This window comes from Prionailurus bengalensis, chromosome A2 (genome assembly GCF_016509475.1).
Source record: "Prionailurus bengalensis isolate Pbe53 chromosome A2, Fcat_Pben_1.1_paternal_pri, whole genome shotgun sequence".
NCBI classification, from domain to species: Eukaryota; Metazoa; Chordata; class Mammalia; order Carnivora; family Felidae; genus Prionailurus; species Prionailurus bengalensis.
In genome coordinates, this window is record NC_057348.1 from 166,971,082 (window position 1) to 166,988,608 (window position 17,527).

General features: G+C 45.5%; 1 protein-coding gene across 3 annotated transcripts in view; it reads right to left on the minus strand.

Annotated features, from left to right (window-relative positions):
- Positions 1-11,739: 11,739 nt before the first annotated feature.
- Positions 11,740-17,527, minus strand: part of LMBR1 (limb development membrane protein 1) — a 151,410-nt gene continuing 145,622 nt past the window's right edge. For 2 of the 3 annotated variants that reach the window (XM_043590022.1, XM_043590024.1), the window contains 2 exons: positions 16,748-16,909; positions 11,740-13,630 (listed from right to left, as the gene is read on the minus strand). In XM_043590022.1, coding sequence (XP_043445957.1) covers positions 13,545-13,630; positions 16,748-16,909 — 248 coding nt within the window. In that variant the 3' untranslated portion in view covers positions 11,740-13,544. The remainder of the gene's footprint in view (positions 13,631-16,747; positions 16,910-17,527) is intronic. The other variant, XM_043590023.1, reaches the window with a different exon arrangement.

The following is a 17,527-nucleotide window of genomic DNA, read 5'->3' on the forward strand; positions in this document are numbered from 1 at the left end:
CCTACTGCATCTCCTCCTATACATACATACATACCGATGATAAAGTCTAGTTTATAAATTAGGTTGTAGTAAAAATTAATACCTAAAAATAAACAGAACAGTGTACTGTAATAAAAGTCACGTGACGGTGGTTTCTGTCTCAGAGTATCTTACTGTGCTGTGCTCACCCGGTGAGGAGGAAGTTGGAAGATCTAATGCCCGCATGACGAGGTGGGGCGAGGCGAGCGATGCGGGCACTGTGATGGAGCGTCCAGCTCTTAACGGGTCTTCCGATGATCCGTCAGGAGGCTCATCCGCTCTGGGATCATAGGTGACTGGGTAACTGAAACTGTGGAGAGCGAGACTACAGATGGGGGAGGGGGGGTGGGGACCAGCTGTAAACTGGACAAGCTCTAAACAGTGAGTAAGCACTTCTGTCCTGAGTCGGCAGAAGTTAGCAGCTCAGAGCCTTCCACGTCCACCCAGAAGGCCGATGACGTGCACGCCTCTCCGTCCATGCCCTGAAAGGCAGAGCAGAGCCGTGTGGCCAAGGCCTGGGTAGTCTGATCCCACTGCCCCCTAGAGGGAGAGTCCAAGGCTGCATGGGTCACTCAGTGATGGCGAGAGTCCACTGAGGACCGTGTATGGCCACATCCCAATGCTCCTGTTCCTCGGGACGATGACTGGGTCTTACCGTCCAGACTCCCTGCACTCCTGCCGGCCTTCTGAGCCCATTTCTCGAGCTCTCCCACTGAATCTGTGCTGCCACACATCCTTCCAGTGGCCTGTTTTCCCGCTAAGTGGACAGAGTCCACTTCTGCTCTGTGCAGCCAAGTACATGACTGACACAGGAATTATGAGTTGTGGGCGACAGACACAGGAAAATCAGCGGCGATGGCGTCTGGAATGGGTCGTCACTGGGGACGAGGGCAGTGAAGACCTTGTGAGTGTTCAGGGACGAGTCTCAGGCAGCTGTGACGATGTGAAAGCAGGTATTTTTCTTATTGAAAAGCCTCCTGGAATGGCATTCCCACCAAGGCTTGGGGAGACCCAAGTTTCAACCACAGGACCATAAACAAGGATGCAGTGGAGTAGCTGCTTCTCTGGACAGTTTAACGATGACGACACATTTTCAGGTCAAGTCACAAAAACCATGCAGACTTTCATACGATTACATCACAGCTTCAGGTCTCTTGTAGGAGAACTGGGTGGCTGACCAAGAGAGCGCGGGAAGTCAGTAGAAGACTTGGGAAAGGAAAATTGTGTCGTGCTATTTAAATCCATCATCGTACTCGTTTTCACATCTCCAAGTGACTGGGTACGTGCTTTACTACCACTTTGATTAGTAAATTCCAGTTTTGTTTCATGTGACCAGGGAATGGGATTTGCCAGTCCGGTTGCTGTAACAGTGCCTGTAACAACTGCGATTTATTTCCTGTATGTTGGGTGGGTTTGGCTGCACTGTGGGGGGCTCAGCCGGGCTTGGCCCCAAAGTCTGAGTTACGTCCAGCCACGTTCCCTGAGCTTGTGAATTTGGTTTCTGACCTGCAACCAAAGACTTGTGATGAATACAAGAAGGCATAAATGAAGGTGGAACCAAAGAGGGGGAGGAAACAAGAGTGGGAACGGGGGGAGGGGGGGCAGGGAGGAGGGGTGAGCCACGCACAACAGACACCCACGCGCACTTCCTTCGGCAGCAATCACTGCCCGTTCGGTTCTGAACTTCCGAGCAGTGGGCCCAAAAAGGAAACCCGTGTCTGTCACACAATTCATAACGTCCATGAGTTGGAAACAAGGCAAGTGTTCAGAAAAGAGGGACTACTCTTTTTCCCCTTTTGAGACAAGCGTCCCCTTTCTTCCGTTTTTCGAGTTGGTGACCGGGGTGGCCGTGGAGGAGCGCCATGCAGGTCTCGGTTCCGGAGACCAGGCTGAGAGGGGTCGGCCAGTGGACGTCTTCCAGCCACCGTCCCTTCAGAGCCGCCTGCGTGCTCCTGCCTAGGCCACGGGCTTCCGGGCTGGCCCTCCCTGCCACAGGGGAGCGCACCGCTCACGGGGACACGTATCCCTACCTCGTGGATGGCCACTGCTTGCACTCAGACACGGCTTGTGCCACAAAGACAAAACGACAGGACACGATAAACAGAATGGTCTTCACCTCAGATATGCAGTGGTGAGTTTCACGGGGCAGATTCTGTAAAACGTTCCCCTGTAGCACGGCCACACCGTGGTCAATGACAGCAATTTCTGTGACGCCCGCTTGGGTGCAGTCTGCCGGGCATGCCGTCTGTGGTGGATCTGGCTTGTCTGGAATATCCGTAGGGCGTGCTGACTGTGTGTACTTCAAGTAGTTCTGGTGGAAAACCGCTTCTCGTGCCGTTTTCATAAATACCGGCTGGCAGTTAGGTTCAAAATGCGGTCCCTCGTAAGTAGCAGGAATGTTTGCTTCTCTCGTGCAGTATGATCTGTATGTGTGTTGACATGCCTTGGTGGACAAGAGCGTGTTAAATATAGCTAACCGCCTCCCGGAAAAGCCGAATGCCCAGGAAGGGTATCTGCGGACGGGGCTGTTCTGAGCCCTCTCTGACCTGAGGCGGGCCACCAGCAGCCCCGGAATTGGTGAGCACAGCCTAACATCTAGGAAGCCGAGTCACCGTGTCGCACGCCTGAAACGAATGTGACGCTGCGTGTCAGCTCTACTCAAAAACCGTTTTTGACAAAAAATGCAAACAAAGAGATAACACGTGCATCTGGTCTCTTATTCTGGCAAACCAGGCAAACTCACGTGCCTTCTGCAGCCAAGCAGGTAACAGATCAGTGAAGAAAGCAGCTACTATCGCCATGATTCCAAGATGTGGAACTTAAATGTTGCCAGGTCTTCTAGCACTCGAACAATCCCTCTCAGCCAAACGATGTTTAATCTTTTGGCACCGACAACGACATGGCGTTGGCATAAAAATAAATCGGTGAAACAGGCAGCCCGGAAACAAACCCACGCGTATACGGTCAATTAACTTATGACGAAGGAGCCGAGAACATACCACAGGGAAGGAACATTCCCTTCAATAAATGGTGCTGGGAAGCTGGATAGCCATGTGCTGAAGTTGGAACTGGCCCACCCCTTTACAGCATACACACACATCAACTCAAAATGGATTAAGGCCTTGAACGTAAGACCTGAAACCATAAAATTCCTAAAATACACAGGGGGTAAGCTCTTTGACATCGGTCTCAGCGATGACTTTTTGGATCTGACACCAAAAGCAAAGACAACAAAAGCAAACAAAAAAGCTTCTTCACAGCAAAAAAAAAAAAAAAAAAACAATCAGCAAAATGAAAATGTTTGCAAATCATAACCTGCTACGGGGTCAATATCCAAACTATATAAAGAACTCATCCAATTCAATAGCAAAACAAACAATCCAATTTAGAAAGGGGCAAATCTAAATAGGCACCTTCCCAAACACACACGGATGGCCAGCAGGCACACGGAGAGACGCTCTGCTGGTGGGAGTGCACACCGATGCAGCCACTATGGAACGCAGCAAGGAGATTCCTCAGAAAGTCACAAATAGAGCTACCACGTAACCCAGCAATTCCACTTCTATGCACTTGTCCAAAGAAAATGAAAACACTCATTCAGAAAGGTATCAGCACCTCCATGCTCACTGCAGCATTATTCACAGCAGCGAAGATACGGAAACGACCCAAGGGTCCGTCGATAGGTGAGATGTGGTGCACGTGTACAATAGAATATTATTCAGCTACAAAAAAGGGAAATCCGGCCGTTTGGGACACGGATGGACCCCATGCTAAATAAGACAAAGACAAATACCATCGGATCTCGATATGTAGAATCTAAAAAACAACAACGACAACAAACTCACAGATACAGAGAACAGATTGGTGGTTGCCTAGAGTAGGGAGTGGGGGCAGGCGAAATGGGTAAAAGTGACCAAAAGTACATACTTCCACTTATAAAATAAGTCCTTCCGATCTAATGGACAGCACGGCAAGGATGGTTGACAATACTGTATCGCATATTTGAAAGTTGCTGAGAGTAACTCTTAAAAGTTCTCAAGAAAGAAAAGTGTGTAACTGGATGGTGATCATTTCACTATATATATACACACACACATATATATATATATACACATATATACATATATTCAGTTACCCACATATATATATCTCTACACAATCATTATATATATACACTTTTATATATATATATATATATAATCATTATGTTATGCGCCTGAAACTAATGTATGACATTTTAATTAAAAAAAGACACTGAGGTTACAACTATAAATGAAAATACCTCACACAACGAGGGTATTGTGGAATTCTTGCGATTCATTAATGTTGACTCAATTTTTAAAATGTTGAACTCGCAACATCACATTTTGAGTTAAGCACAGCCCGCAGGTCACTTGTTTGCCATCTATACGTTACACAGACAAGCTGGGGACAGGGACGCGAAGATCAACTCCCTATAATGTGACCGAAATATTCTGGGCTTGAAAAGTTTTCCTTTATTTTTTTTTTTTCAACGTTTATTTATTTTTGGGACAGAGAGAGGCAGAGCATGAATGGGGGAGGGGCAGAGAGAGAGGGAGACACAGAGTCGGAAACAGGCTCCAGGCTCTGAGCCATCAGCCCAGAGCCCGACGCGGGGCTCGAACTCCCGGACCGCGAGATCGCGACCTGGCTGAAGTCGGGCGCTTCACCGACTGCGCCACCCAGGCGCCCCGAAAAGTTTTCCTTTAGATAGATTACCACAATGACGCCTCAGTAAAACATTCATAGCATACTGACTTTGAATAAGGCGATTTCTTTTTTTTTTAAGATTTTTTTAAGGAATCTCTACACCCAATGTGGGGCTCGAATCCACAGCCCTGAGACCAAGAGTCACACACTCCACCGACCGAGCCAGACAGGTGCCCCCAAATAACGCTATTTCTTAATGTCGTCTTCTGAAACCATTTACCAAGACAAACCAAAGTAACTTGGTGGATGTGATTATTATTAAAAGCTGGGAAACACACTCACCCCAAATAACTGAATTTCAGCAGAGCTGATCAGTAGCCAACAACTAGGTAACAGGAGCAATTATTTGTTTGGATCCACCTTGGATCAAGATAATAAAAATATTAACTGCATTAAAAAAAAAAAAAAGTGAAGGGGAAGAAAAAGTTTTCCTGGACCCTCTTGGGTCCTCGGCTAGATCTAAAAATTAAACTGACAAAGGCTGCTTAATAGGAGAAAAGCACACAAATATATTTAGCACAGGTTTTGCACGACACAGGAGCCTTCACAAGAAACAAAGAGCCAAAGAAACAGACCTGATTATTTTCCGCTACATCCGATGAAGCACAGGAGTTGTGGGAAACACAACAGGTTAAGGAGTGTGAGGGAAGTGTGTAACCTGGGGGACTCAGCAAGGCCTGTTAGGACTCTCTGAGATCAGGAGGCTCCTTTTCTCTGGGTGAAGGGAGGGCAACTCTCACAAGAGGGTCTAAGGACCTGTTTCAGGGGAGAAGCGCAAACCTCGAATTCCTTCCGCTTAAAATATTCAATGCTCCCATGTGCCATGCGCGAGTCTGGAGCCCTATCAAATGCTTGCTTTCTGCTTTCTGCAGGGAGTGGAGGTACATGTCTAACTTACCTAAAATGGGGTGAGAATTTAAAAATTTTATTTTTTGTTCTCACGGTAGTGTTACAGGATAAAGTTCTCCATAAGCCCCAATAATCAGGATTAATATTAAATGCATAAGCCCAAATCATGACCTAATTCTGCCCAGAGAAGAAAGACCTAAGATCAAAGATTATTACACTAACGGGTTTTCCATGAGTTTTGTTGAAAAATGGCAAGGTTCTCAGGCCTACATGTAGAAACACACACACACACACACACACACACACACACACACACACACTCCAGGGTTTATCAAGGAAACAGCTGGTACACAGTATTAAAAGAAGGCCTAATAAACAATGAAGCCTGTACCCGGGGGTGGGGGGGGTGGGGGGGGGTGGGGAGGCAGCCTGGCTAGACCACCTTCGCAGGGTTGAGGTGGGCAAGTCAGGGGCCACGGACGCCTCTTTCTGTTCCACCCTCCTCAAACACGTGGCTCCATCCTTGAGGGCACTTTGCAGATGAGTTCACATTTGTACTTTCTGAACCCAGCCTAATTCTTTGTTACACAACATCTCTGGGATTTTTAAATACTTGAAATGGTTGCAAACAATGAAACAGTGGCGAAAATCGAATTCCCTTCTACTCTTCGCCAGCTTCCCCTCATGTTAACATGCCATGGTAAAATTATCTGAACCACAAATTAACAATGATACAAAAGTATTAGCTCATCTACAGATTTTATTCGAATTTTGTCAACAGTCTCCAGGATGTTTTGTAAATAAGAATTTTCATTTCTTTGCTGGGGTGCCTGGGTGGCTCAGTCGGTGAAGTGTCGGACTTCAGCTCAGGTCATGATCTCGCGGTTTGTGAGTTCAAGCCCAGCATCGGGCTCTGTGCCGACGGCTCAGAGCCCGGAGCCTGCTTTGGATTCTGTGTCTCCCTCTCTCTCTCCCCCGTCCCTCCTCATGCTGCGTCTCTCTCTCTCAAAAATAAGCATACAATTTTTTTTTTTAATAATAAAAAAAATTTTCTTTGCCAGCGTGAATGCTAATCTGTCTAAAGGAATACATCTTCCAAATTATAATTCAAGTGTGTATGGTAAAGTCATCATATTAACTGGACATTTCCAGACAGAATGAGTCACTAACAAGGACTCTGGAAGAGTAAATACAAGTATTAATAATTCAAAACACAAGATTAGTGTTCGGTACATTAATAGAGGAGAATATTCCTCAGAATCAGTTTATGAGATACATTAATTAGAGGTTCAGGACATAAAACTTAGAAATAGAACTCAATGTTTATGGACATTTAGTTCATGAAAACGGCGCTGAAATCACATTACTGTTTAACATACGGCTCTGTCATACCGGCCTGTCCTTTGGGGAAACAATGAAACTAGTCAAGGATGGGACAGAACTGCATTGAGGTGCTCCCATCCGCTGAATGCGGCGTCTGAATCCAAGAGGGGTCGCCACCTGCACAGAAGCCACGGAGGGTGGGCGGCCAGGCAACTGTGCACTCGGTGGGCATCCGAACTCTTTCAACTGTCTTCGTGGGCAAGTGGGCAAGTCACAATCCGAAGCGGCTCTTGGGGTCCCAGCTGTCCCATCCTGTCCCATCCATGGCACCACAGAGGAAAGGAAGGGTGGAGGTGGGGCAGCGCCAGGCGTCTTCCGAGTCACCTTCCTGGAGGTCCTACACAACACTCTGCACAAGCTCCCTGGTCAGATCCGCGCCACATGGCGGGCACAGTGCCACCCTGAAAAAAACCGGAGCTAGGTCGCCTGGCACGAATGGTTGCTGTGTGGCCAGTGACGTCTCTGCACAACCGTGATCTGATTCCTTTCGGCAAGACAAATCCAGATAAGAGGTTGATGAATTACGGAAAAAAAAAAAAATACAGACACAGAAGCAGTTAGGTGTGGGGTAACGAAAATGATCCGGGGTTCCACGGTGGTGATGGCTGCTCCACTCTGTGCATATACTATATATCAACAAATCATATGCTTTAAGAGTGAGTTTTGTAATATGTGAATTGCATCTCAAAGTCGTTAGGGGCAAAAATTGGGAAATACCTTTAAAAGTCTTAGGGTAGCGAAGGCCTTAGTATGACACCAAGAAATTATGGGAAACTGCACATTTTGACTACTTCAAAATGTAAAGTTTCAATACCACAAAAATCCAATATTGGACAAGTTTAAAAAACAACCAGGAAAAATATACACATCAGAAAGATAAACATTTAATATCCATAATACAGTTTTTAATAAAGATATTATGAAATACAAGAAGAAAAATGGGCTAAGTATATTTAATACTAATTCACAAAAGTAGAAATACAAACAGCTGATAAATTTTTTTTAAAATTCCCAGTAGTTATTAAAAATGCAAAGAAAAACAATTAAATGTTTGCCTCTCAGGTCAGCACTCCTGTAAAAGACCGGCAAAATCCAGTGTTAGCTAGAGAAACACATCTTCACGTGCTGTTGATGAGAGCATATTGATAGGATCTTTCTGGAAGTAGTCTGAAAATGTGCATTCCCTTTGATCCAAGACTTTAATACCTAGGAACTGGGTGAATTTGTAACTTAGAGTAAGAAATATGCATTTGGGCTTCCTCCCCATTCCTGGCACGGAGATGAAGCCGGCGGAATTTCCTAAAGCGATAAGAAGATAAAGGTGTCTTTTGATATGCGTTAGGAGCCCTTTGGACCACACCTGAGCTTCCGTGAATAAGCTGTCTTTGGGAAAGCTCCTACAGCAGGCCAGTGGGAACTACCACCTTCAGTCCCACCCTTCCGACCCGACCCGTGGGGAGCAGGAAGGCCTGGAGCCCGAGGATCGCTAGTGGCCAATCCTTTCCTCAATCATGTCTGTGTAATGAAGCTTCCATTTAAAACACCCTAACTGAAGGGGTTCAGAGAGCTTCCGGCCGGGCAGCACCCAGGGTGCGGGGCGGCTGGTGCACCTGGAGGGGGCAGGGAAGCTCTGCCCCCGCCCCGACCCCTGGCCCGTGCGCCTCCTCCGTCCGGTGTTCCTGAGCTGGACCCTCTGTCACTAGCAGGTAATCTGGTAAGCGCACTGTGACTTCCCCAGACTTCCGTGAGCCGCTCTAGCAAATCGCTGAGCCAGAGAGAGGTGGGAACCTCTGACTGATAGCTGGTTGGTCGAAGCACAGGGGACAGCCCAGACCTGCCACGGGCGACTGAGGCGGTGGCGGGAGCCAATCTTGGACTGAGCCCTTTACCTGTGGGGTCTGCACTAACTCCACGGACATGGCGTCAGAAGGAAATCAAATTGTGTGACACAGATACGGTATCCACAGAGAACTGGGAGAAGAGGTTGGTGCGGGGAAACCCCCACACGTGTGGTGGCCAAAAGTGAAGTACTGAAGAGTGCAAAAAAAGAGCAGCTTTTCATCACAACTTTCTAAAGCGAGAATAGAACAATGTGCTAAGACATATGTAAAAAGCTATCTGTGAGTACGCATAGCCGTTCGATAGGATACAACAGCTACGGCTACTCCACAGGACAGAACGGCTCCAGCCCCTCCAAGTCACAGCGTGTCCCGGGTTCGCAGGGGCCACTGTTGGCAAGCAGCGTATCTTTTAAGAAGAGCTTTTCAAGAGAGAAGACGTTAAGACATTCACCCAGGAGTTTCAGTGACTGATCAAACTTTCTTCCTCAGCTTCGTATTTAAATCTGTACCTCCTCACATTCAGACACCGACGATCTTTCTGGTCCTCCGAAATCATGCACATCAGGTGCTGCCACCCTACTTCTCATCACCCATGCTTGGGAACTTAACTTCTCCAGTATGTTTAGGAGAGCAGAACACCAAAATCGCACCTAAGAAGAAGTGGGCTTCATCTGAATTTCCGAGTTGATCACACTTGAACTTGAAGACACTTTCACCGAACGGAATTACGCAGAGCTGGAAGTTAACTAACTTCTCTTCCAGAGTAGCTCCCAGATCTCTTCCTCCAAAACGAAGGGATCAATCACCTAGTTTTGAAATTTTATAGCCCACTTTTTAGAGCTTTAGCAACTTCTACTGATTTTAATTACATGTTTTGCAGTGCAACAAGTAATATACTTCGGCTTCAGGGGTGTTTGCACTGATGAATTTTACCTGAAGAATATTCAAAAGCCAAAATGTTTTTGTATTCATTCATCTTTCAACTAGATCCTGAAGCCGTATTTTTCAAACTAAAGTTTACGATCCATTGGCGTTAGTGGTCTGTGTCTAGTGTCCTAAAAAATAAAACAGAAAATGCCAGCGCGCATCACATACTAAAAGTAGGTACTATTTCCTTAAATTGTCGTTCACACGTATACACGCGTGTGAGGGTTACAATCAAGAGTGTATTTCTTCCTTTCGTCAAAGAGCTGGAAAGCCACTGCTGTGAAGGCTTCTGTCTGCCAGTGACTTCACCAGTTGACAATGGCCATTCACTCTTCCAAGAACTGTGGATTAGGCTGCCCAGACCACAACTGGGTATAGCTCAGTCCTTTCATGGAAAAGATTAGAAAAATCAAATAAGTAACTCAAAAAATTCGATGACACCCGTGATTTCAATTGTTGATGGTACATTTTAGCTGTAACTGGTTGCAAGAAATTGCTCTACCAAGAACTCCACAAAAAAAGAGAGAAAACATTCACTTCTTCCCCCGTTCAACATCCCACCAGAGTCATTACTGCCTTTTAGAAAACTGAAATGGAAGCATCCTACACATACGCTTAAGTTCCAGCCACGATGGCATTTAAGATTTAAAACTCAAACACGCATTTGAATGCTTATAAAACAAAGTATGAAATCACCTTTTGTAAAACTTTAATTTCTAAGACACTAAAAAGTCACACTAGAAGTGTCTCATAGAAACAAACAGAACCGACAGATAATTTGTAAACAGAACACTCTAGTAAACAAAAATGATTCACCAGTGCATCTGAACATCATCTTTAACCCATACCAGTCTTTAGTATAAAAGTCAGTGAGTGCCGTACGTAGACTCATATTTAAAAAAAAAATATTTTAAGAACTTTGTCTTTATACATTAAATACTGCGCTAACAACAAAGAAAGCCACGTAGGGTTCTCAAAGCCCACGTGGCAGGCAGGTTACGGGTGAAGGAGGACCAGGGTGGTCCTCTGTGCCCCAGCAAACTGAGGCAGACGTCGAGGCCCCGAAGATCAGGCGTGTACAGGGTGAGCCACTAACGCATCCAAGAGTCAAAACCAGGCAGAAGGTTTCATTCTCGTCCACGAGTCCACCAACCGCTCAGTATGGCACCGAAGGACCTAGCATGTGCGTGTACGTGTGGGCACACGTGTAATTTTCACATAGTCTCACTTTGACAGCAGGTCTGTTTTTGCACAGAATATATATAAGGCTAAGTAAATACTGAATCTAAGAAATACTTGGAAACATCAGTAAAAATTGCAAATGTCATAATCTATAAGATGTATCATTTAAAAATTACTTAAGTACTGCAGAAGCAATCAAAGAGAAGAACTGGCCAAGTCTCCTCACGCAACTTTGTAACTACCGTGCCTAATGCCCTTTGCAGGTGGATCCTAAGGTGAGACTAAGCGGAGCATCTGACGGGGCGACCGTGGACATCCTCCCACCCGGCAAGAACGAAATGGCGGCCCCGGGCCTCTCCTCCTGCTCCAGCTCCACGAGCGCGTCAAAGGCAAGGCCCGCAGGGCGCCTGTCCTGACCAGAGCCCAAGTGCTCGGCCTCTGTGTGCCACGGCCCGTTTCTGTCGCAGCCTCTCACAGCCGGCCTCCAGAGCATCCAACAGGAGCACCTGCATTTACAAAGTCTGTCCCCCAAGAGGAAGTCTCTGTGTGTAACCAGGGATGCACTGTTTGGAGTGGCTGCAATCATGCGGCGAACAGGGAGGATAGATCAACCTGCATCTGTTCCCACAAAAGGGGTCTGAGGCCCCAGGCTCAAAACCGTCCCCCCACGTGAGGTGTGTCCTTGGTCCCAGAGCCATGACGATGGATCCAGTAGCAGCTGTAGGAATTTATGCTACATTTCACCGCTTACTAATCCAAACCTGGCCTAAGTTTTCCGATGGAAAGAAACTTTCAAATGAACAAAGAATTGATACAGACATTGAAAAGTTTAATATTTGACTCAGAAATTCTCAGACATCTTACAAACACCCAGGAACTTCCCATGGATGTTAAGTTACAAGTGATGTTCTTTTACTGAAAGAACTTTCTTTTCTCTTCTTTCCTTGACCAGGTCTGTTCAAAATATGGATTGCAAGCAAGTTTCAGTAAAAATAAAAGCTTGCAATTAATGTTTAAATAGGTGTAATTATCAGTGAAATTAGGAAATAGCCATCTTCTGTTCATTTGCTCACTATGCAGGTCTCATGCTGAGAGATTCCCAATGCTACACTGGTGGTATTTACTGAGTGTTGTTTAGAATCACAAAATGGTCTTTTATTTGACAACGAAGCTGCATTTTAACAAGCAGAGAAGCTCAGAAGGAAATGCACAGGTATAAAGGAGAGGTATACTCAATGGAACTGAGGAATATACAGATTAATTTTTCTTATTATTTTGGCTCTAAATGGAAATTTTTTATGTCAAATATATACAGCCGGATTTTCATAAATTTCTCCAAAAAACAACTTGAGAAAACTGTTCTTTTACTTTTGTCTGAACACAGACGATCTATTGCCATACACATAGTGCATGTGAACGTAAGTGTTTCCGGAAACTGCGTAACTATGAATTGTGTGCAAAGGGGCTCGTGTCACGTGTCTGCATGCACAATTTTCAGTACCCTATCCTAGCGCCTGGTAACACAGAGTACAATTTTATAGTTTTATTCAGTGGACTTAAAGTCAAGAAGCCATCCCAAGAATTATTTACAATTCAGTAACTGAATGATTATCTGATCACGATACATCGTAGCGCTATTCTTACATCATGAATGCTGATACTGTGCATCTGGGTGGTAACCCGGTAACTTTTATAAATCTGAGGTTTAAATCGGCATATACGAAAGGAACCAAAGCCTGAAGAGTGTGGGGACAGCGGGGTTTCTACCACAGATGATTTGTAGTTTCATAATGGGACACAGGAGAACAAGGAACTGAGAGATATCTGAAGAAATGCTTTAAAAAACCGAGTGCACACATAGCCTATAAGGCAAAATCTAAGTTACAAGTGTATTCAACACCGGCAACTATGTTACGAGAGGTAATACTGAGTCGCATACACGTGAGACGTCGGAGAACGGTGACCACGTACCACTTCCGGCCGAGCTGACCACACCGCGCGGGGGCAGGCGTTCCCACGTGTTCTCCCACGGATCGGGTTTTGCAAGAATTTCGCCTTTCTCCCTGGACGCAAAGTCCAATCGCTATCACCCTGAAACAAAACCCGGAACTACGCTTCTGTCCTTCTCCCTAAGGAGGGGAGAAACCTCATCTGCAAGCGCTGCCGTTCCCAAGCCCACCGCAACGGGCGGCAGCCGTAAGCCCGCGCGTCTGCAGGGCCTTCACTTCACAGCCAAGCACCAAGGATGCCTTTCTCGCGGCCTTCTCCGTCTTGAATAAAGTATATAATGGGATTTAACTGAGTTCTTAGAAAGCCCCGGAGTTGGCCTTAAAACATGCTCGTCTGGGTGACTGTACCAACCGACGCCAGCACCCGCGTCCACAGAAGAACGTGCCGCCCCGAGGAGCCTGTCTGGCCGGCGAGTAGGGGGTCCGCACGGAGTCAAACGGACGCGTGGCCTGTGGCGGCCGAGTTCTTAGGAGACTGTGAAAGCGGTGGCGCCGCCAGGCCCGGGCGCTCACCGGGAGGCACCGCCGGGGCGAGTCATTTCTGACCGACGGGGCGGTCGGGAGCCGGGGGGCTCCCGGGTCAGTGGCAGAGCGCTGCGCGTTCTCACAGTGCTTTGTGATGCCCGTTTGCAGACGGCTTTGATGTTTCTGAATCCCTTGACGTGTCTGATAGGTGAAGCTTATGCAGCCCTGCAGGAAAATGAAGAAAATGGTGAGAAAGGACGTACTGTTGCGCGGCTGCGCAGACGGCCAACAAGGCAGAGGGTCCGGTGTCACTGAGGAAGCTGGGAGGTGCTGGCCAGGCCCCTTAAGGACGAGAGACCTCTTCTCCCCACTGGGGGCGCCCGGGGGCCTAAGCGGTAGACAGCGGTGTCTCAGGAAGCCACGCCTTCTCCACAATTCTGCGCAGCTCTGGGGCCCCTGCAGGCTTCCGCTTTCTTCAGTTCGCTCCCTCCCCCACCTCCCGTGCCCCTCCCGCCCCCCGCCCCCGCACCGATCCCAGGAGCACGCTCTCTCACGCCTCCTCCCGCAAGCTCATCCAGACAGACCCAGTGTGCTTCCCGGGGGGCCTAACCGGACACAAATATGATGGCGTTCTTGTTTTAAAATACACACATACAAGTATACACACAAGAAAACACATGGAAAGACATACCAAAATATTAAGCATGTCATTAAAAAGATAAGCAATGGAAAACATGATCAAAAAGAAAAAGACAAGAAATGGCAAAATAATAAACTGAACATAAATAATATTCCAATATTCAAAGATAGTTCACACAGTAAGAAAGTATCACTATCTTCTAAAGTTACATTAGTTTCCTTCTGTATCATACATCAGTCACTCACATAATGCACCTGACATACACAACTGTGCCCTCCCAGGGATAAAAAGTAGAAGATAGTTCATGTGGCACCAAAGCTCTCAGCACTTACTAATAAAGTGAAGCACAAAGATATTCAAGAATATATAACCAGTCCATCTATGGAAAAGATTTTGAGGAAACATTTTTATGAGGCTCAGACCTTTGTTGACACCTCAAAAACATACTTGGATGAGGTTTTTTCCCCCTAAGATTCCAGATAGCTATCTACCTGGCAGTTAAGCAATTTTACATCCCTCTTAAATCAACACAGCACTCTGAATTTTAAAGTTTCTATCACCTGCATATGTTCATAAAAGAAAAGCTAAAATTGAGTCTGTGTATGATGGATGAATGGGAAGGAAAAAAGAAATCAATCTAACATAAAAAAGAGTTCTGATCCCAGGAATGGCCAAACCATTGAGTGACAACAGGAACCCACAGCTGCTGGGGAAGCGTGTTTCAACACGGCCTGCTAGAGAAGGAAGTAGGCGGACAGAGAACCAGCAGGGTAATCACTCCCGAAGCAAAAGGGAATCCCCTTTTAGGACACATTTCCAGTTGTTACTTCTAAAACTCGGGGGCAGCACAAGCTACTCATCTTTAAAAAAAAAACTACAATGTCTCTCTGTGCGGATACAGTCACCTCCACCGCCATCCAGTGTTTGTTTATATACCCGGAGTACACCAGGTACTCTATGAGACAGACACTGTCATTGTCAATGGACATAGCACCAGAGGGGAAAAGCCTACAAAAAAAAGAGGGGAAAAAAGGAGACAGTTAAATTTTATAATCAAATTACGATTCCCAGTGAAATTAGACTGAAGATCTCAGATGAGTCACACATTATTACATATACTTAATATGGAGGATCTTTTTCTAGGTATGATTCATGTCCTCCTTAGGCATTCCAGAGAGTAACAGAAAACATTTGGACAAAAAACCTTAAATCCATCTAGTGGTTTTACACAAGTCTTGATAATTCTATTGCCTATTATGGTCAAAGGGCCAACACAACATCCATGACTTCACCTTAGGTTAAATGAGACTTCCCTACATTAAAAAAAGTTTCCTTAGAAAGATGATTTCCAGAATACTTAACTCAAAACTAAGTTTACAGTAATTCATCTACAGCCGTCTCATGTCAGTGACTAGTCAGTGGGAATCGACCTGACATTATGGCTAACTAACCTCACTGATGGGCTACCATGGGCTACCACGGGCTTCAAAATGAAGTTCTCACTTGAGACATTTGGCGGGGAGAGCTATGGATTCCCACGTCACCTTACAGATTTTTACCTTGTCGGTATTATGAAACTTAGGCATGAAAATCCACAATTATCCGGTGCTTCTGCTGAAATGAGATGTCACTTTCACTTCTAGGCCACTATTTCACCAACCATCCCCTCACAGGGTGAACTTAAAGTAAAATACATATGAGTAGATAATCTGAAATCTTTTTTCCTTCCCAAAGGTCATCCCTTCAACCACAGAGGTTGGAAGAATTTGGTTGGGTGAGAAGCTTCATGTTGCTCAGAAGGTGGAGGTTACCTGGACCTTAATCAGTACGGGGCCTATGGCAACCACTACAAGCCACAAGAGAACACAGACTATAAACATTCAAATGATGTCAAGTTAGGTAAACGACCTAATGTTAGGAGTCCCTGCAATAAATCGCTGCCTTTCCCTTCTTTTATTATAAAATTACACACTCCAAACCCAAGAGGGTTTATATAGCAAGACAGTTTATACTGCCCTGGTATTCCTAAAATATAAAGCCTGATGTATGTTTAGTACTAATGTTGAAGTAAGCATGGAAAACACATTTGATAAGTTACATTTATTCCCTTTATACCTTAGCCAAACCTAAGAGTTTTTTAATACTGTCACAACACATGTGACTCATGGACTACATGATTCAGGAATGCCCTCTCCCATATTAATGACAAGAACACTAATATTTTTATCCTGACTTGTTTGGCTTACGGAAGAGAATTATGGATCAGCTTGATATTGTAAACTCCAAGCCTCAAAAGAGATCTGCAACTAGAAAACAGTAAGAGGTGTCGTTACCAAAAGAGAAGTTTAGCCCGTTATTACCCTCACCTCACCACAACCACCATCGTCTTAACGATAAAAGAGCTCATTTTATTGAGCCCTTCCGATGTGCCAGGACTATGCTCAGGCCCTTACAAGAAATTTTTTCAGTTAATATCCACAACAAGAGAAGAAGGTATTATCACCATTTTATAGATAAGGAAGCCGAGGCTTAATGAAATAATTTTACACAAGAGCACAACCAATAAGGAGTGGGTCAGAAATGTGACCTCTAAGGTGTTACACATCAGGAAAAATGAAGAGATGAAGACTTAAAATCAATTCATATGGCAAAATTAAAAATTAGTAGAAAGCGAGAAAAATACCCATAAACCTCAGGATTACCTAGGGCCTTGAAAAGTTCTTCTCGTACAGCAGAGGTGAATTTTCTGACCAGACACAATGTTGTCACAATAGCAAAAAGCAAATTGTAGGATAACACAATATAGAAATTTCCCAGCCAATTAAACCTTCCAAAGTCTCCAAGTAGATCAAATCTAGTGATTCCTGTTAAAAATAAATAAAATAGCCCTTAATAAAATCAGGTACAATATATTTAAATACGTTACAAAATAAAGTACAAAACAGATCAAATTCCATGGACTTTCTCATTTCTGTTAGTAGGTATCCTAGTTGAAATCCGTAATTGTTATCCTGGGGAACAACCTCAACCAGCTCTAACCTACTCTGTCCGGGTGTCACGGTCTCTTGGAAGCGGCGGGAGCTGGAGCGAACACCCCTGACACTCGGCACGCTTACACTGACAAGACATCCACTGTGCCGCTGCTCACGGGGAGAAAGCACAGCGTGCTCAACTGAGTCTGGAAACAAGAGTCGTGGAGTCGTGGCGGATGAGACACCTGACAAACTTCACGCTTCGCACCTCCCCACTGCTCGGTCCCCCTCTCCGTGCAGGTCCCAGGTCGAACGTCACCTCCTTAGAGAGGCAACTGTCCCCTCTACATAAAACAGCCGGACCCCTCCATGGCCAGCTATCCCCATGACGTTTCTTTGTAACACAACACTACTTGAAATAATTTCTTTTCCTTTCTGGTGTCTTTGCTGCCTACTTTCCCCACTGGAATGTAAGTTCTATGAGAACAAGGACTTTGTTTTTTTCACTCC